The sequence below is a fragment of the Prunus persica genome, chromosome G7 (assembly GCF_000346465.2).
Source record: "Prunus persica cultivar Lovell chromosome G7, Prunus_persica_NCBIv2, whole genome shotgun sequence".
Lineage (NCBI taxonomy): Eukaryota > Viridiplantae > Streptophyta > Magnoliopsida > Rosales > Rosaceae > Prunus > Prunus persica.
This window is the reverse complement of record NC_034015.1, coordinates 19289128-19303436: the sequence shown is the minus strand read 5'-3', so window position 1 is coordinate 19303436 and position 14309 is coordinate 19289128. Positions and strand designations below refer to the sequence as shown.

Sequence of the window (14309 nt, the reverse complement as noted above, 5' to 3'; positions counted from 1 at the left end):
GCTAATTTTATCGTTTTAACTCTTTCCCCATAACATCTTCTTTCCTCGGTGCAATAATGTCAACACCATTATCATCACTACTTTCACTAACCATATGTTCGACCGACATATGCCCACTCTCTGTTGCCGGTGCCCTGTGACTTGACCTTTCACAACCATCCAAATACCCTGAATCACTATAACCACCCTTTGATGTCTCTCCACCCCTGTCCATCTTACCAGACCTCTCCATGCCTGAGAAACATAATTTCAAACTGAAATTACATTATACTCTATGTGCTAACATACTTTCTCTTAAAAAAAAAACTCAAATGAATAATGTCATGCTATTGCACATACTAAGGTCAATAATTGACCACGTATAACTGTTTCGCAACTAAAAACATGCAATTGCATAAACTCAATACCCAAAATACATTCAAGTCCTAAACCAGAAAATAGGGTTCTTTGACATCTTACTTGATGTTTCCATACTTTCAAAGCCTCCTCCTTTCACTTCCTTTTGCCACCACCTCAAATTTCGTCGTTAACAGCCAAGGATCTTCAAAATCTTTACAACCACATTATTATTACAAATCCATTCCCCTGCAAAATTTTAATTATATATCACACAATGCCAACAGCCCATACTAAATTACTTAAATCCCTCCAATTTGGTGACCATTTCATCATGGAGGTTGGACCCACCATCAATTTGGTATCTGCATTTCAGTTTCGGGCAACTAGAGAGAAGAGTTGAGGACCTCAATTCTATTACCATTACCTTCTTGCAGATGCGTTTTGCCCAAGCACAGACAGGAGTTGCTAAGGATTGAATTTGGGCAAGCACAGAGAAGAGCTCCTGGAGGCGCTACGGATTGGATCGACTTCATGTACAGTTTCCTCTGGTGCTGTGACTTCTGTAAGCCCCCCTTCACTTCAGATGAAAGGGCTAAAGCCCGAGTCTCTACTGCTCCGAAAACTCAGTATTCACAGAGGTAGACAGAAATGGGGTCTCACAGAGTCCTCTAGTTCCCTATGTTGTGTTCGATTTGGGAAACCAGAATGGAGCGGACTGGTCGCGTCTTCTTCTCCTCCAAACCTGCCTTTCTCTTTCCTCACATGCCACTCACATGCTGAATCACAATGGCTGAAGAGGTCATTAGGTCATTGAATCTCAGCCATCCTTTTTTAACATGGAACCTCAACCGTTGGATAGCTGGCTGTACCGGTACAGCTGAGGCACCACAGAATTTTCCTACTTCTTGTACATGTTGTTGAAAGGTTTGAAATTTTTATTGGATGCTTTTGACATGTTCGTTTAATCCTTCATGGTTCTCATAGTCCGATTCCTCTCTCACTCCCTCTCTCTCCGGTTCTGTATTTTGTAGAGCCATTTTCCTGATTTGGAAATTAGAACATCTGATATTCACCTCACATCACATTATTTATGTCCAATTTTTCAATGGTTCTATTTCTACTTGGATGGAAGTTAGAAAGAACGTTTTTGTTTCTATCTAATATTGCTGTCAAGTTTAGGTACAGCGGCTGGATGGATGCATTGCAGATCATATAAATGGCTGACGGTGCCCTCTGAACATCCCCTGTGTTGCATGGCATATTCCAGCTTCAGCTTTTGCACGCTTAGGGACCATTTCAAATTTACAGGGAAGCATTGAGGAATGATTAGCATACAAAAGTTTGCTAGAATGTCAAATAGAGGAAAAGAGTTGCCTTTATAGGGGGCAGCTTGAGGAATTTTTTTTCCATCCTGCCCGCTGTGTTGACAGATTGGGCATTTGAATTGTCTCCAAGTAATGACTTGTGCTAGACTTGGTTATGTTTTCCTGTAATATGCATGCAGGAATAAGATTTCGAGATGTGACTTCTGAAATTATAGTTTAGTTTCCAAAGAGGGAATAAGATTTCGAAAGTGCGCTTATTTTTAGCGATGGTATCAGCACCAGTTGCTATAGCTCTGTTTTCCCACGCCTAGCAACGGTTTATTTGGCGCTAAAGGTCGGCACAAAAACCGCAGCCAATACTGAAACACAGTCGCAAAAAATCGAACTGTCACGGTTACAAATTAAAGTGTTTTTTCTGTTTTCAGGTAGGCCTTCCTTTTAATTTCTCTAAACTACTATTGGCAATTTGGTAAACCCTGTAGAAGGTGAACTTAACAAAATTCGAGAGGGGTAATAGTAAAGGCATCTAACTATTTTTTTTTTTTTAAATATAAAATTTATTTATACAAGCTATAATTGACATTAAACTAACCCTAACTATGTAGAGGGGGGATTCGAACTTTGGTGTAGAGTGAAGAGCACATCCGAGCTAGCTAATTTGGCTAATCCCATCTCAGCATTTTCTCAATGTTTTAGATCCAATTAATGTGGCACTTTTTTAATATTCAGAGCCACTTTAAACCATTTAGGTTGATGAATGATAAAAATCAAGGTATCACATAATTAACACATGATTAATTAAATTGTGACCAGAAGCTAGTGCTTTTGACAAGAGAATGGCATTTACTTATATTTAGTAATTGGACAATATTACAAATATCATTACGAAACATGACAAACAAGAGAAGTAATCCGAAGCCAATTCTTAGATGAGGAAAGAGATGGGCACGAGAGAGTAAACACCGTAGCATCCAATTCTTAGTCCTAGACAGGCCTTGCATGACGACGGCGCCATTTTGCTTGTATACTACAAGCTGCCAGACGTCGTCATAAGATACTTTTTAGGCTAATGTTTTTTTTCCCAGGTACGCCCATAGCTCTGCCTTGCATGCGGCGGCGCCATTTTGCTTGCATGGAAGAAGCTGCCAAACTTTGCCACTTCTCCAACTGAGAGTCCTCTATGTGATCAAGCTTCTTGCTAAAATGCCACCAAAATGTGGAGACAACAATGTTCAAGTTGTTGGCTCTGATGGCAAATGCTTCAACTTTCGTATGGGCCTTGACAACTCTGGTTGACTTGGGAAATTCAGAAAAAGAGCTCAATTTTGATGCCCAATTTAGAAGCTCTTCTCCGTAGAAGTCACCTTTCACAAGACACTTGATCGCTGAGGAACCACTTGCATTGGTTGGGTATGACCATGCCGTACCTTGGCTGATGAAGAGCATCTTATCAAGTGGTTCACCCTCTCGAAAAATATACTTGTCTTCGCTATACCTCACCAACTTAAGATGCTCACAGATTGCTTTCAACACGTTTTCATTCATATTTTCCAGCATTGGGACCTATATAATATAAATTTTATTCAAGAAAAAAACAAAGAGAATAAATTAATCTAGCAAGGGATATAAATTTATACTAGATAGGAATACGAACGCATGCATGTTATGTTATGATGAAAAATCCCATAAACATGTACATACTTTTTTCTTTACTTCAAAATCTTGTAATATATATATTCCATAATTTGGTAGACAAATTAAGTACCTACTTTTTTTAGTAAATTCAAGCTGAGAAGCCGCATAATATGTCTTTGGTGTATAATAGGAAAAAGAGAGAGAATATTCTCCGCATTAACTTCTTTGTTTTCTTCAAGTTTTTGGTGTAAGTTTTTCATGATGACCATCTTCAAATTCTTATCATAAAGGCTGTTTTTATACAACCATAAATCTATATCTAGATTCATCATCTGCATCTTCTGTCTCAATTTAAGCTGACTTGACCTTTGTTGTGACATCTGCATGTCGTTAATTCCATAACCAGTCGGAATGAAGATGTGAAAAATAAATTGTTTAGATCTTTGAAAAAATTTCATAAAGGACTCTAAAGGGTCTCCCTCAAATAAAATTATTTGAGAAATCCCTCAATAGAATAAGACTATCCATAAAGGCTGATCACACAAACCTGTATCCTTTTATTGAGATATAATAAAAATAGCACCATGCCACTTATAGATACGAAAATCGTAAAAACGATTTCCCCCCAATAGAGACTAGTCTGGAGGTTTGAACCTAAAGAACTGCAAATTAAAAAAGGCAATATATTAGATACTAATGTCTAGGCAAATTCTTCAATAAGTATTTTATGTTAAGAATTGTTTACATATTTCTAATCTTGACAGTTGGATTGCATATATAGCATATTAAATCTATCAACACATCTAATGAATGCAATCCAATGGCCGAGATTAAAAATATGTAACCAATCCTTAATTAGTACTAATTAGAGAATCTCCCCGGTGTCTAAATTGAAGTAGTAACTTTAGTGCACTTTATATTTCCTTCACCAGATTTGAACTTAGTTCTTTATCCAACAAATAAAAAAGATTTGAACTTAGTTCTTTCTTCAACAAAGAAATGTCATTTAAATTTCTTTTTATTTATTTATAGAAGGTGATTAGAATTTTATTAAATCAATAAGAATAATAGTATAAAAGGATACAGACAGTAAAGGGAGTCATTCCAATAATAATATGGCAGACATGGGTAAAACCTCTCCAATGACCTAAGCTGAAACTATCTGGAGAGAATCACTCTACAAAGTAACTTTTCTATAACCCCTGTCAACTGTCATAATTTCCTTGAATCTAGTCCAATGACATTAAGGACAAAAACTAGCCTCTAACGGTCATGACTCTCCTAAATAGACTAAGGACACCCAGCAAACTCAACTAAGTTTCTGGAATCATAAGAGAAAAAAACACAAAACTGATAGAGTTTCTGGAATTTATTAAACAAAGTAAAGAAAAAAAAATTAACTAATACAACGATGGCAAAAGGAAAATCAATCGCCGCTAATCTTCATTCAGGACATGACATAGAGAGTGCCACCTAGTAACTCCAGGGCCTTAACACACAAGAAAACCGTCAATCTACCGTGACCAAGCTGCAACACCTCAAAAAGTGGCCTCACAAGATGAGGCACAACCAATACTACCCCAGAGAAGAGTAAATCGATGTAAGTCCACCAAAAACCGAAGAACAACGAAGATCGAAGGAAAAACCCCCTAAGATCTAAAGCTCTCTCTCTCTCTCTCTTAGCAGTTAGGATTTTATAATATTTCTCTGTCTAATGTTGAATGAAGAAGTTTCGAAAGAAGTTCTTTTCGAAACGTCATTTAATTGACCCAATGACATAATACAACCATTTAAATTTGTTTATGATAAGCATTAATTAGCTGTGGGATCTTATATAGATAAAGTGAAATACTCTATTAAGAATTTTATGTTTAGAATTAGTTAACGATTTCTAATATCAGACGTTGGATTACATGTATATTGCATATTAGATTTACTGACCTATCTAATGAATTTATATTAGAAATTTAGTTAATTAACATCAAACAGTTATGATACCTCAGATTGCGCAATCCCCACCAGAAACATTGAAGGATGTTTCGTGGAATAGACGTTGACCTGATCGTGTTAGACTGAAGAGCGTAGAGATATATACCAAAATCGAAGATAGTTGGATCTGGTGGATTTATAGGGCATGATGCCTTTATATGCGTGATATTGAGACGCGATTTGTAGGAGGTAATGTTGACACCACAGTAGAAACCATAAGCTGTTTGAGCGAGATCACATCCCACCCTTTTATCGTGACAGGCATGCCGCCAACAATCTACCTCTCGTTGAAGAGAAAGACGGTACCACAAGGCTCCGTATAGCTGAAGTTATACAAAGTAAAAGTAATAATGGAGAAGAGGAATAATTGAACACATCGAGTTAGAAGCCCCTCGTGTTTTTTTGGTTTGATATATCCATTCAAACACATCCAGACATTGATAATATTATGCAAGTTTACTTAAGGAAATTTTTGTGCTAGAACTAAATTAAAGTAAGCTGAAATATATATATATATATGAGAGATAAGATTGAAACTTACATGAGCAGCAAGGATAAAGGGAAGAAAATCCAATATAGCATTAAGCGATCTTCCTATTTTAGTTTCTATGTTAGCACACCACTTGAGACGCTTGTATGTGTGATGAATCCGTAGTATATATTGGGCCGGAAGAAGAAACTCATATAGTTGACCATTTAATATTGATACCAGGAAACATTATACGATGGTTTAAGCCAAATTAAATCTGATGTTATAAAAAGTAAATTAAATAAATTAAAATAATGATCTGTTGTATTTCACATATATGTTACATTTAGTGGATAACATCTGGGTCTATTGGTGATTAATTTGCAGCTGCAGTTATACCAGAATGCTATTAGCTGCAGCTATACCATGCATGCGTGTGTGTTAACACTAAAACAAATAGTTGAAAAGCAAAATGAATGAAATTGACAGAATAGAAGGCTTATGTTGATTACCTGTGGAATGGGAAGAACACGAACACCACGAGCTGAAACAAATTGCCTTAGAAATTGGATGTTTCTTGCCTTAAATGATTTCTCAAATGGTTCTTGCCCAGAAATGGTGTCCCAAAAATAAAAGAGATCTAGGGCGGATCGTAAGCCAAAAAATGGCCACAACAAGTATGGGTCCAAATGGTAGCACGTACGGTCCTCATCTAGGACAGTAATGTAAGGGTAAAAAGGATCAAGGAAGACAGCAAATACACATGATATCGTAAATACTATATCCCACTTTCGGAGGAAAGTCGTTGCTGGCTGCTCATCATGTGGACCAAGAATCTCCTCTGTTGTTGGCCATTGTCCACTTGATCTGTGCGCTCCAGCTTCATCATGATCAACACTAAACAAGACACACAAACAAACAAGCATTTAGATACAAGTTTTTCTTTAGAAGAAAAATGGAAAATGTTCTGAGAATTAGAGAAAGGAACTAGCCTTTAAATCAGAAGACAAAAAATGACTAACTAATCTTAGGGCTTTACAATATTTGTGACTTGTTATAATGAAATCGTGAATACCACGACGACTAACTGGCGACCCAAAGGACATTCTATGTACAATAAACCCCTGATTCTTTGTACTTGTAACTTTAAAACGAAAAAAAAAAAAAAAAAAAACTAACAGAACCTAAATCACTAAGGAAAAAGTTTGGCTCCACAAGATTGAGGAGGAGTTCCTTTAGTTTTGACACGTGTCAAATTATTTTAATATTCTTTATTTTGTTTTTTTTGAAACTTTGTCAATGTTATTGAAATGTGATAAGTGTCAAAATCACATTGTTGAAACTTTGTCATCATGATTGGTGTTTTTTAGAGTTCCTTGTGTTGGAATTTTAAAAATGATTTAAAATTTTAACCGTTTTTATTTATTTAATTATTTTAGTTGTTTTATTTTATTTATTGTGGGGGTTATACATATTTTCAGGTATTATTTATATATTGAATGTCTTAATTTTCTAGTTTAATGTGTTGAATGTTATATTTTTTTGGATGCCTATAAAAAGTCACTCCTCCTTTACATTTGATACACCATCAGAATATCACATACCACAATTTGATTCTCTCCTTTTCTACTTTTATATATATTCTCTACTTAATATTAGTATTTTTTGGCTATGGCTCCGTGACTTGAATACCTATATCGGTCTATGAACGTGCTCATAGCGGATCTTGAATTTGTGTACAAGGGGTCGTATCTTGGAGTCTTGTAGACCATCATTGTCTGCACGTAAAGAGGCTACAAAGGCTTTAGGATAGTGTCTTTGACGTGCTTCACCTTACCAAGCTTACATTCTTACTTGTAATTTATTTTGCTTTTACTTATCTATAAATTTGTTTTTCTTCAGTTTCATTGTATCAGATTTGGTGAGAATTCTCTTTCATTCATATATTGATGTATAACAATAGGAAGGTTATATAGACAGAGCCTAGGAAACTATTCTAGGAATGTAATTATGAGCCTATAATCTTGCATAATCAAATAGTTGCATAATCAAATGCTATGAAATACTCTGCCTGTGACTGCTTTGGTGGGGACATCTGCAAGTTGATCTTCGGATTTAACAAATGATATGTCAATGATCTTTGCCTCGAGTTTCTCCTTGATGAAATGTCTGTCAACTTCAACATGCTTGGTTCTATCATGTTGCATTGAATTATGTGCAATGTCTATTGCGGCTTTGTTGTCACAATTCAGTTGCATGGCATGTTTGGGTTAGAACTCCAATTCCCCCAACAAATTCCTTATCAAGAGTAGCTCACATACTCTGTGTGCCATACCTCGATATTCTACTTCAGCACTTGATCTTAACACTACTTTCTTTTTTATTACTTCGCCACGATACTAGATTGCATCCCACAAAGGTAAAGTATCCAGATGTAGATTGCATGTCAATAACAGAGCATGTCTAGTCTGCATCAGTGTGACCCTCAACATCTAGATGACCATGTCTATCTTTCTTTGTTGGTGGGTATCTGATCAGGATATTCACCAAGCTGATGATTCAACTCCATTGACGTATCTGTTAGTTTGCTGGCTAACATTCTAGTGTTAGTAAAAATGTCAAAGATATATTTTCGTTGTGATAGAAATATTCATTGTTTTGAACGAGCCATTTCGATGCCTAAGAAATACTTCAGAGCACCAAGATCTTTCATTTGAAACTCACTTGCCAAGTGGTGTTCTAATGCTGCCTTTTCCTCTAGGTCATTCCAGGTAACTACCATGTCATCAACATATACAATCAGGGCAGTGACTTTACCTTTCTTATGTTTCAAGAAAAGAGTATGATATAAGTTACTTTGCTTGCATCCGAAATCCTTCATTGATTTGCTGAACTTTCCAAACCATGCTCTGGGTGATTGCTTCAATCCATAAAGAGACTTTCTCAATTTACACACCATGTTGCCCATATTAGGCCCCATCTTGCATCCTAAAGGGGAATCCATATAGACTTCTTCTTCTAGGTTTCCATGCAGGAATGCATTTTTGACCTCAAACTGGTGTAATGGTGTAACATCCCACATCGACCAACAGAGAGGGGGTGATATGCCTTATATGTATATACCCACCTTCATCTACCACGAGGTCTTTTGGGAGCTCACTGGCTTCGGAGTCATGGGAACTCCGAAGTTAAGCGAGTTGGGGCTAGAGCAATCCCAGGTTGGGTGACCCATTGGGAAGTTGCTTGTGAGTTCCCAGAAACAAACTGTGAGGGTGGAGAAGGGGGCCTAAAGCAGACAATATCGTGTTACGGTGGAGCTGATCCCGGGATGTGACAAATGGCCAGTCTAGGTTTGCTACCAGAGAAAGAAAAACCCAAATTGTTGGCTACAGGGGCAAAAGTCTCCTCATAGTCAATCCCATAAGTCTGAGTGTAACCTTTCGCCACCAGTCTTGCTTTGTATCGTTCAATGGTTCTATCTGCCTTGAACTTTATTGTATATATCCATCTACAACCCACTGTTCTCTTCCCTTTAGGAAGGACAGTCATCTCCCAAGTAGAATTCTTCTGTAGGGCCTCCATTGCATCATTCATCGCTTGAGTCCACTTGGGATCTTTCAGAGCTTCCTGCGCATTACTTGGAATAGATACAGTGGATAGTTGACATACAAATGATGCACATGACGGAGACAGCCTATGTACGGACATATGATTAGCAATAGGGTATTTAACTTTTGTTTTAGGGTCATGGTCATACTGTTCTCTAAGAATCCCTCTAGTCATACGAGGGGGTAACTGATAACCTGTGTTTCCTATATAACTTAACTCAAGTAAAGTACTTGAGTTGGAGTTTACAAGTTCATCTCCCAAGCATAATATATGTGTGTGTATATATAGAAAAGTTTTAGGAAAGAAAAAAGGAAAACGTTCTGAGAGTTAGAGAAAGAAACTAAAATTTCAATCAGGGAAAAAAAAAGAGACTAGCTAACCTTATGGCTGTTGAGTCATCATTGGAGTCCGCCATAACTCAAGCTTATTGATGATACGATATCCTATGAACTACGATCTCCAAGAAGCTTGTTAAAATACCAGTATATATATATATATATATATCTATATATATGTGTGTGTGAATATGAATATATGTGTATACTATTTAATATATATATATAGAGCTTTCATTGAGGAATTCTTCATATTAGCTTATTTGAGGGGCACTCTTGTAGGGCCCACTACATATTGTATTTCACTAATCCAAACTATCTATTTTGCAGATACTCGTTTAAAGATCATTTCTACAAAAAATCACTTGAATCCGATATCATTTGACCACTCAATTGAATTATTGAAATTTTAGTACTTTCTTGAAGCACCGTGTTCGTTGATTTTGTATGACACAATTGGATATCGAAACGATTTTCGATTTGTCTAATTTTTTGCAAAGATGATCTATGAATGTAGACTTAAAAAATAGATGGTTTGGATCGTTGGAAGAAAAAAAATTTTGTATGGGACCCTAAAAGGTGTCTCTCAAATAAAATTATTTGAGGGATCCCTCAATCGAAAAGGACTATATATATATGTGTGTGTGTGTATGTGTTGTGAAGAAATAATCTAAGACCTTGTTATCATCAATGAATTATGACGAAAAGCACCCACAAAGAAATTGCACACACACACACCAAAGCAAACAAACCAACCAAGAATACAAGAATTTATAGAGGTTCGACAATGTGCTTACGTCCTCTTTGATGATTCCATAGAGAAATTTCCTTAGAAAAATAGAAACAATTTTGGTTTACAAGAAAACCCCCTTAGCCCCTATGCTTTCAAACCTTAGCTCCTTATTTCTCTCTCACCCTTGCTCAAAATCAATTTTCCCTTTTGTATTTTAGATGGTTAAAAATAATGACCTATTTCACACAAGTCGATCACAAAACAAGTTGCAGCACAATTGGTATATATAGGCGATGTCCCCTTATGAATTCAGTAGGGTATGAGATTAAAACCTTTAAAGTTGTACATGAATTTGTTAATCGAACAGCTATATATGTACCTGAAGCTAAGTCTGAACTTCCAAATAAGCTGAGTAACACAAAATAATATGAACTCCTGCAAATAGTATGGAGAATTCTATAAGTTAGAGAACCGTAAAATCTCAATCGAGTAGAAGTGTGCTTTCCCAGCCAAGTGCTAACCTGACACTGAAGAGCGAATTATTTGAGAGAAAATTTCAGCAGAATGAATGTAGAAAATCTCATTCGAAACCAAATCTCAAACACATTCAGTTTCCAGTATGCATGGTTATAAATAGTTATAAGTTAGCGCGTGATCAAAAAAGGATAAAAAAAGAAAAGAAAAACAAAAATAGTTATCGCTAACCGACCAACAAGTCATCTTCTCAGCCAATAAATTATTTTTGGTTTTGTTAATTTTTAATTTTTTGGGTTTTGCTAATTGAGGCCTCAATATTGACTCGGGAGTCGGAAATATTGCTAATTGTTATTATTACTAATTAATCTCATGTCCTAGTTGCTTTGTTTTTTGGATCGTTATGCACATTGCTGTTAGTCGCAACATTAAAAAAGTGCAAATTGCTTTGTTATTGACGGATGGTTATGCAAATTACTCTTACTTGCAATATAAAAAAGTTCAAATTGCTTTATTTTATGGGGTTTTATGCAAATCGCTGTCTCTCGTACATTTGTCAACTTCTGTCTCATGGCGTCTATGCATTATTGAAGTTGAATGCCGTCACAGAGATGGACATCGGAAACTACAAAAATATTGCAAGACTAATTTTTTTTGGGCACTATTTCCCCTAGGGGTGTATATCTGGTCAAAACTAATGAATTTTTATTAATTCAATACTATTTTATTGGATTTGAGATTTTATAATCCGATTCAATATGCTCGGATGTTATTGGATTGAATTGGATGATCAGTTTGTATGAAAATATGATAATCGCAAATATATTCGTATAGAATTCAATGAGTCAGAAAATACCATTAAGTATGTATTAAATAGACATAAATAAAATTTTAAAAAACAACACTACAACATGAAGTTCGACACAAAAAGTCAAAAATCTAGACATAAATATGCATAAATAAATTTTAGAAAATACCATATTATAGACATAAATAAATTTTAGAGTTCAAATTACATCCATTCCTTAAAAAAAGAAATGCTAAAGTCAACATCTAGAATTTTTATGTTATATTAATATATTTTTTCATTTTTTAAAAGTTGTGTTGGTGTGTTGGTGTGTTGGTTCAAACTCTAGGAAAGACAAATATTTGCATATTTTTTTAAAAGGTTTTATCGGTTACGTTTGAATTGGATTTCAAAACTCTGAATCCGCTAACCAAACCGATTCAATCAATTTTTTATTTTTTTCATTTTTAGATCCAATTCAATCCGCAAATATTATCAAAACCAGTGTTTTCAAAGGCATGCCTTCGCGCTCGTCGGAGCGCGCGTCGGAGCGAGGCGGGAGGAAAACGCCCGAGGCGGTCGGCCGTTTCGCGAGTTGCACGTTTAGCGCTGGGAAGGCGTGAGAGGCGTTGGAAGGCGTGGCTAGGCGGAGCGAGGCGTATCAGATTCGGAAACTTCTAAACTGGAAGAAATTTCAGAGTCTGGAAATCTGAAACTGCTCTGCGAGGAAGACGGCGCGAGGAGGAAGATGACCCTTTTTTTTTTTTTTTAAGCGTAATGAAACGACGTCGTTTTGATGGCAGAGTTTTAAAAAAAATCTTTGAGTGAAACGACGTCGTTTCACTTGGAGTATGCTGAAAAAATTAAAACCAGTTTCAGTTTTTGTACTTACCCTTTTTTTGTACTTACCTTTTATAAAATAAAAAAAAAAAACGCAAGTCTTTTTGAGTGAAAGTGTAGCTTTTGTACTTACCCTTTTTTATTTTCTTTTTTTTTTCTTTTTTTTTCTTTACCTTTTATGTAATATCTTTTTTTTTTTTTCCCTAACTCCCACCGACAGCTTTTGTTCTTACCTTTTTTTTTTTTTTCTTTCTTTCTCTAAATTAATATAATAACACATGGACTTACCTTATATATATATATATTGTGTAGTACGTGTACAACCCTAATTTCTACCCTTACCAGATAACTCCATCAATTTCAAGAATTCTCTTCATCTTTCGACTGCAAGTAAGTCTTTTTTTTTTTTTTTTTTGGACGTACATGCATCATACTTGTATAATTTGACTATAATAAACTGTACTTTGAAGTTTCGTATAAATTTTTTTCGATTTTTTTAAAAATACACTAGTTATCTTATTCGTTTATGTGATATAGTAGAAATTTGACGTATATGCATCGGGATAGATTATTATAGTAGAAATTTTATGTTTTGGGATTGATTATTATGTATTGGGATAGATTATTATGTTTTGAATGACAATTAGTTGTACAATTTAATCGTATTGTATTATTCATAAATTTTTCTTATTAAAATAACTTAATGTTCAAAAGGCTTACGCCTCAATGCTTCAAGGCTTACGCCTCGCATAGCGCTACTAAAAACGCCTCGCCTATACGCCTCGCCTTTGAAAACATTGATCAAAACCAATAAAATTGAATTGGATTAGTCGGTTTTGACGAATTAATTTGGATCCTATATAGAAGTTTCGATATTGACAAGCACACCCCTTAATTTTGACAGATAACCTTTAACTACCCAAGGGTAATACCGTCAATTTAACCAGGGCTAAACGGGAAGGCTCAGCCAATTGGCAAACATTAAAAAAGCTCATGGGTAAGTAGTCTATCTTGTTTTCTTTGGGCTTATGCGCCCTCATCTTCATTAGGGAAATGTTCTTTAGATAATGGTGGTATTCTAAATTACACGAAACGAAATGGAGGGGTTTCTTGGAAAAAAAAAATGGAGAGGAGGATTGGACTCGGGAGCAAAGGGGTGGCACACTGCCTTACAGTTTTGTTCAAACCTAAGATGTATACAAGGGGTGAAGACGGCTTGTAAAGCGGAAGATTTCAAAAAACTCAGAGTTGTTTGGGAGTGATTCTGGATAGGTCAGAGTCACTTTTGGGAAAAAGCACCTCCCACGTGCTTCTTCATATAATATCTTTAAGTGCTTTTAAGTGATTCTGGGGAGAAGTACCTCCCATGTGCTTCTACTTCTAGTGTTTGGAAGGTTTGCAAATTTTATTGGATGCTTTTGAAACGTTGTTTAATCCTTTCACTGTGGTCGTTTCATATGGTGCAAAATATAATATGGCACCCTCTACTTTGTCATGGTTCTCTAAAGTAAAGATTTCCTTTTGATTTGGAGATTGGAACATCTGATATGAACCTCACGTTCATGTCTATAAGTTTTCAGTGGTTCTATTTCTACTTAAATGGAAGTTAGATGGAATAAGAAAGTCTTTTCGGTTTCTATATAATATTCCTGTCAATGTAGGCACAACAGCTGGTTGGAGCAATGCGTGTAAGATTTCCTAAGCCCCACAAAAAACATTGAAACATCTTTAGTGGAAGATCCGTTGATCACCTGGTCATGTTAGACTGAAGAGC

General features: G+C 35.8%; 2 protein-coding genes across 2 annotated transcripts; both read right to left on the bottom strand.

Annotated features, from left to right (window-relative positions):
• Positions 2131–5990, bottom strand: LOC18769178 (cyclic nucleotide-gated ion channel 1). Its single transcript, XM_020569107.1, has 4 exons — positions 5830–5990; positions 5298–5611; positions 3847–3961; positions 2131–3227 (listed from the first exon to the last, which is right to left on the bottom strand). Exons 3-4 carry the CDS (start codon positions 3883–3885, stop codon positions 2712–2714), a joined length of 555 nt encoding a protein of 184 aa, XP_020424696.1. The 5' UTR covers positions 3886–3961; positions 5298–5611; positions 5830–5990; the 3' UTR covers positions 2131–2711.
• Positions 6124–9818, bottom strand: LOC109950416 (probable cyclic nucleotide-gated ion channel 10). The gene is made up of 3 exons (XM_020569035.1): positions 9747–9818; positions 6270–6654; positions 6124–6144 (listed from the first exon to the last, which is right to left on the bottom strand). Exons 1-3 carry the CDS (start codon positions 9779–9781, stop codon positions 6124–6126), a joined length of 441 nt encoding a protein of 146 aa, XP_020424624.1. The 5' UTR covers positions 9782–9818.